The sequence below is a fragment of the Eulemur rufifrons genome, chromosome 29, assembly GCF_041146395.1.
Source record: "Eulemur rufifrons isolate Redbay chromosome 29, OSU_ERuf_1, whole genome shotgun sequence".
NCBI lineage: Eukaryota > Metazoa > Chordata > Mammalia > Primates > Lemuridae > Eulemur > Eulemur rufifrons.
The window spans coordinates 70,443,612-70,450,153 of NC_091011.1; the positions used below are offsets into that span (position 1 = coordinate 70,443,612).

Consider the following 6,542-nt stretch of genomic DNA (forward strand, 5'->3'; position numbering starts at 1 on the left):
CTCCCAGGGTCTCAGTACCGCGGGCCGAAGCACACATGGCAAGCAGGGCCAGGAGGTAAGCACAGGCTTTCTGGTTCCATGGCCCGCGCTCCTTAACCACCGCGCTGCCTCCCTGCAGTCAGTCTGTCCCCCCGGGACAACCTGCCGGCTCTTAGGCATCGCAGTCCGGCCGTCTCGCTGTGTGACCCAGGGGGCCCTCCTGGTCGGGACGGCACCCTTCGCCCCCCGCGCAGGGCCGGGATGTGACGCGTCGCGGCGGGCGGGGGAGGCCGCTTTCCAGCGCCGGCCCGGGCGGGGCGCTCTGGGCGGGGCTCGGGTCGCCGGGGGCCGGGAGCCGGAGCCCAGGCGGGAAGCGGCCGCCGCCCGGGTGGTGGGGGACAAGGCGAGGCGGGGCGGGGCCGGGCGCGACGGGAAGGGGAGGCCGCGCTGGCCGGGAGCCGCACCGCGCCAGCCGGGCTGCAGCGGCCACGCACCGAGCGCTGCGATGGGGCTGGAGACGGAGAAGGCGGACGTGCAGCTCTTCCTGGACGATGACTCCTACAGCCACCACGGCGACGTCGACTATGCCGACCCTGAGAAGTTCGCCGACTCGGGCCATGACCGGGATCCCCACCGGCTCAACTCGCACCTCAAGGTGAAGCCGGGGGCGGGCGATTACTACAGCCTCGGGCCCAACCCCTCCCCCACCCACCCCCTCCCTCGGCGCTGCGTCCGCCCTGAGGGGTCTGAGACCCGCACCCTCCCCCTGTCCCACCTGCTGCGGGGTTACCTGCGTACCCAGAAATTCTTAGCCAAATTCCGGTGGGGCACCCTAGCCACGTCCTTCCTTCTTGTTTTCCCCGCTCCCGGAGCTCCCGGCTCCCGGGGCAGCAGGTTGGGTGACAATTCGGGGTCCCTGCGTCCTGTCTCCGCAGGTGGGCTTTGAGGATGTGATCGCAGAGCCCATGACTACGCACTCCTGTGACAAAGTGTGGATCTGCAGCCATGCCCTCTTTGAAATCAGCAAGTACGTGATGTACAAGTTCCTGACCGTGTTCCTGGCCATCCCCCTGGCCTTCGCTGCTGGAATTCTCTTTGCCACCCTCAGCTGCCTGCACATCTGGTGAGAAGGGGCACACCGGGGTGGACTGGGTTTCAGAAACTAGGAACGCTCTTGGCCACCTGGCCCCTGCCCTCCTCTTCTCCCAGGCCTGTTGCAGGGGGAAGGACACACATGAGTTCCTCAGCAGTAGCAAAAATTGGAAGGCCTTGAAAGGCAGTGTGCTTTTTTTGGATTAACAGTATGGGCTGGGAGTTTAAACAGAAAAAATAATGTCCAACTTTCCTGGGGTGTGATTTTCCTTCACGTCCATAAGGCTGAGCTGAGTGGGGAGGTGGAGACCTAGAAGCTATGCTTCCCGCCACAGGCCCTCTCATAGAGCCCTGTCATGACTTGTGCCTGTGGTTCTGGGTGGGACTCTTCTTTCTTTCATTACCTTTTGTCCCGTCTCTACCTGTGCTTGGGGTAAAACAGAAGTGATTTCTGAGCAGAATGGCACTGCCCATATAATTGCACAGGGATGTCAGACCTGGTTAAACAGTGCTCCAGCCCTGTTGCAGACAAATAGCAAGGCTGGAACCAGAGGAGGTGTGTGCATTTCAGGTGAGGATCCCCCAGCACAAATGAATGAAAACTCAAGCTTCAGGATGATGCATGAGAAGGCCTCCAAATTACTTTTTCACTGATGCAGCACAAATGGGAATGGCATCTGGGTAAAGGGAAAAGAAATATGGAAACCCACTGGCCATTGAAAGGATGTGTTGAGTAAATTTATTCACACTCAAAATGCATCATAAAACTTTGGAGAACATTTTTAAGCATTTAAAAAAATTTTTTTTAAATGTCATATTTTAACAAGTTTTGTCATTGTTTTGTTAAACCCTATCCGCTTTAATCTAAGAGGAAAAATGTTCACATCATCCTCAGTATCACAACAGTCAAGCTGGTTGCTCACAGTAGTCCTAATGAAATGTATTACCCCAGGTGCCTCCATGTCTTTCTTAACCACTTTATATGATATTGCCACACTCTAATGCATGCTCATATACAGCAATGAACACGTTGTTGAAGTTATCAAATTATTCATGATCCCTCTTTATCATTTGAATCTTAATTTCTCTAGTCTGTTAGCTGTCTAGTTAGTTCAACACACACTACATTTATTGAGTGCTTAGTTTGTGCTGGGCACTGGGCTGAAAATGGGTGAAACATAGGATCTACCTTCAGCTCACTCACAGCATACTAGGGCAGATGGCTGGGTTCAGAGATGGATGCAGAGAAAACGCAGTTAACTCTGATGAAGTAGAGGGAGGAACAGGGAAGGCTTTGTAGAGTGAAAGGAGTCTAAGAAAACTTTAAAAGATAAATAAAAATTCACCAAATATGTATAGGATAAACACCACAGATTTAATTTCATCACTAAAGGTTGCGAACAATTAAACTATGTTGAAAGTGCCAAAAGATTGCCAGAGAAATGAAAACGTTTGTCTTTTTATGTGATCAGACTCACAAAGGCCAGATGTACAGTTACCTCATATTCTAACATGTACACATGGATTTTTTTTAAAGATGCCTAAGTTAGCACATAAATTTTAGGATTCCTAATGAACTAAAACCAGTCATCTAACCTCTAGGTCAATTTTGTCGTTTTCAAAAATGTGAAAAACAGTGACAACATAGCATGTTATGAAACACTATTTGGCTGTGAAGCTATTTGGAAAAGTGCCATAAAGTGCCATATTTATACACACACACACACAAAAAAACTAGACTTTCCCAAAGCTTTTGTGGGAAAAGAATTTGAAAAAAATAAGTTTTTCATTTACTAAATGGTGGAAAGATATAAGTAAAAGTACAATTAACCAAATATTGCCTCTCTTCAACTGGCACTTCTGAGAACAGGAGTTATTGTTTTTTGTGTGTTTGTTTGTTTTGTTTTATTTTGTTTTTTGGTCTTGCTTCAATTGGTGAATCATCAACTCACTTCTTTTTTAGCCACATAAAATGTATCATTTAACTTCGGCTTGTTTTCCAAATTAAATTTATGTGGAACATTAATATTTAACTGTCAGACATTTGTCATTAGGCAGCTGTGATTGCAAGTAGAGGAGGAGTTTCAAACAAGAATCCTTAAAAGTTAGTTTATGCCTTGATAAAATAAGTTTATCATTAATAGATTATATTCCCATGACACAATAAAACCAGAGCAAGGAGAGACCATATAGAAGAGCAAACCAATATGAGTAAGCTTTTTATTTTTTTGCTTTTTTTTCATTATATGTGTCTATATATATATATATATATATATTTTTTTTTTTTTTTTTTTAAGCAGGAGGGTTTTTATTATTTTACCAAGAAGTTGGTGGTGACCAAAATTATGAACATGTGCTGTAATGGAACTTTGAACCAAGTCACAATATCATAACAGATCTGATTTTACATTCTTTAAACAAAGAACAACAGTACAACAAATAGCAAAACAGAAGTTTGGTGATGTTGGCCCCTAGACTGGAATACAGGTCATTAGGGATCAGTGAACTGGTTTGATTCCATACCACCATCAGATAGAGATAGCTGTTGTTTGACAAATACAATTTATTGGTCATAAGTGGATCATTACGAAAGAAATGTGACTGGAGCACTCATACCCCTTATTTTTGCTGGAATGCAAAGCAAATAGATGTCCAACTGATGGAAATGCAATAGTAGCAATCTCATTTCTAGAAGATGTCTTTAATACAGCAAATTGTCATGACAATGCAATCGGCATGACACTATAGTTAATACAAAGCTAAATAAAAGTCTCTGTCCTAGAGCTTTATTATCCAATGGAAGAGTATATAATCTTATAGATTATAACATTTATTTAAGAAGTATTTGGTTGGCCACATTGAGCCTCAACCAAATTTTGGTCATTCCAAATTGCCTGGAGTTTCAGAAAAGAAACTATTTGTGATGTTCAGATCCCAACTTAAGTTTGATATCAGAGAGTCAGCTCCAAAATGAGAGAACAACAACTTAAAGAAAATAAAATTAAAATGAGTTCACCACACCCTATGAACTGAAGTGCTCAGATGTGGGTCGCTGCACTTTGTTAAACTGGAAGATCCACTTTTGTCACATGCTTAATTCCTTTTAGGATATGTAGATCTGAGGAGTTACGGGGATAAAAAAATTTCTTAGCCTAAGGAAGAGTGGAAAGTGCATTATATTCTAAGTGAAGTGACTTGATTAGAAAACTTTCTGATCTAAACTTCAGCCATGTTGTAGGCCAATTTGGGGTTATTTTGTTATAATTGTTTTCACTATATATTCTGAATTCAAAATAGGTCTATTTATTACATAGTAAAATGACAGCATCATATGGACATTTCAGGGGTGCATAAGCAATGTCAATCCTGATAGCCAGTTGTGTAAGCTTTCCTGTTCTCACCTTAATTTGTAATGACGTGCCCAAGGCCACACACACCAAGTGAGAAGCGTAAGAAGTCAAAAGTTGCCATCATTCAGGTTTCTATTCAGCTGTTTTGCTCTGAAACCCCCAGTAATTACTTTTTTTTTTATAAAAGTGCTTCATGTATTTAGCACTTGGAACAAAATACAAGATAAATATAATCTGTATAGATGGTCAATATGAATAATTTTGTATTCTAAAAATATATCAGTCAATCAGACAGTTGCCTGATCTTTTCTTCACTTTGGGCTAAGTACAGCAGACACTTATTTAAGTCACATTTTAATAGCAAACCAAGAAAATCTACTCCCTTGAGCCTACGCAGGTGATAATAAAGATTTCACTGAGACCACCAGCAGTGCCTCAGAATTCACAACTGCTACAACAGAGAACATTATTTAGAGGATTACACAGAAAATTAACCATCCTGGGGAATGTAAGAATATGTAGTTTTCTTAATAAAAAGCATATAAAATATTTCAAGACAGACTAGTTGTTCTTGTCTAAGAGTTCTAACATCATTTCCAGGGCTCTTTTAACTATACCACATAGCCCTTTTCAGTGCATATAATTATTATGAAAAATAAATAATATAAGGCAGAATTAATGATATAAAGCATAAGAGGTTGATACATTTATTTATGCCCAAACCTTTACTAAAGGTCAAGGGTGTCATCACTTTAAAAACTTACATTCTAGTAGGAAAGGCGGGAATATAAGCATCTATTTATGATACATTTTGATAAATTTGAGGATTAAGAAGTTTATTACTATACTTTAGAAGCACAAAGATGGTGTATCCAACCCAGCCTGGTCCAGGGGGAAGGGAAGTGGAATGAGGCAACAGGAAAGGCTATCAGGAAGTAGAATCAGGGAAATAGGAAGAGTTAGGTAGATTAACGTTTAGGGGTAGAGATCAGGTAGATAAATATACAGTTTTATTTATTTTTGTTTTATTGTTTCAGACAGCATGCCACCAGTAGAAAGAATATCAGTATTTATCATCTACATGACTATTTATTTTACAAGCAACATATCTTTTGTGCATTTTACCACTATAAATTCAATGAGTATAATTATTATACCTTTTCATGCATATACAGGAGTCAGTGATGGTAACAGTAATAATCCTTACACATCTCTGTTCCTCCATCCCAGGATTATAATGCCTTTTGTAAAGACCTGCCTAATGGTTCTGCCTTCAGTGCAGACAATATGGAAGAGTGTGACAGATGTTATCATTGCCCCGTTGTGTACAAGCGTGGGACGAAGCCTCTCTTCTATCAGCCTGCAACTGAGCCACGACTGAATACTTGGACCCCAGGTCTGGAGATTTGGATACTGTAATACTTCTTTGTTATTGTAACATAAAAGCACTACTGTTCTGTTCATTTCCCAACTGTTCTAATTAAGAAAACTGTTAAGATGGGGAACCACATTTAGAAATGTTTATTGGCAGATCTTTTCAAATAATGCTTTTCTAATTAATAGCCAAGGATTTCATAGCTAACTTTGTAACCTGAATTATACAGTAGGTTGAAAACACTTAATTTGAAAGGCAGACAGTTTTTTGCTTTGGTACAAAAGCATACATTTTTTTAATGATGAATCTATGGTGATCAAGGGTCATTTCTCTCAAAACACTACAATAGTTTTATACACTATTTGCTCGTAAAAATATGGATTTCTTATTTTTTTTAAGCCTGGGAGTCATAGTTTTTAAATTACCTTCACAGATATAGTCATAAGGATACTTAGAGATAGGGTATACAAAGATCCTAGAAATTGCAGTAACAAAAGCACACAGTGATTATAATAACTATCAAATATAATAAAACAAATGTGAAAATAGATTCATGAAAATGTGTTCTTTTAAGGTATTGTTAATCTATAAGCCTATTTAACAAGATGTTTCATTTTACTGTATATTTTGTACTTAATGTAAATGTTGCTCTAATCAGATTGCTTTAAAGCATTTTTATTATATTTGTTATCTTGTTGAACTAATATATAGAATGAGCAAATGTAGCTCTCACAAGGTAACTTCAT

The 6,542-nt window shown here is 41.0% G+C and overlaps 1 protein-coding gene across 2 annotated transcripts; it reads left to right on the top strand.

Moving 5' to 3' along the window:
• Positions 1-436: 436 nt before the first annotated feature.
• CAV2 (caveolin 2) lies at positions 437-6,286 on the top strand. 2 transcript variants are annotated; one of them, XM_069462135.1, is made up of 3 exons: positions 437-634; positions 915-1,102; positions 5,652-6,286. In XM_069462135.1, exons 1-3 carry the CDS (start codon positions 485-487, stop codon positions 5,800-5,802), a joined length of 489 nt encoding a protein of 162 aa, XP_069318236.1. In that variant the 5' UTR covers positions 437-484; the 3' UTR covers positions 5,803-6,286. The 2 variants fall into 2 exon arrangements, with proteins under 2 accessions (XP_069318236.1, XP_069318237.1); XM_069462136.1 differs by lacking the exon at positions 915-1,102.
• The last annotated feature ends 256 nt before the right edge of the window (positions 6,287-6,542 follow it).

Bases quoted from the DNA above. Each gene is read 5' to 3' on its own strand.
- CAV2 (XM_069462135.1), top strand. From the start codon at position 485: ATGGGGCTGGAGACGGAGAAGGCGGACGTGCAGCTCTTCCTGGACGAT. The intron at 635-914 runs GTGAAGCCGGGG...CTGTCTCCGCAG, and splicing joins GGCTCAACTCGCACCTCAAG to GTGGGCTTTGAGGATGTGAT. The intron at 1,103-5,651 runs GTGAGAAGGGGC...CCTCCATCCCAG, and splicing joins CTCAGCTGCCTGCACATCTG to GATTATAATGCCTTTTGTAA.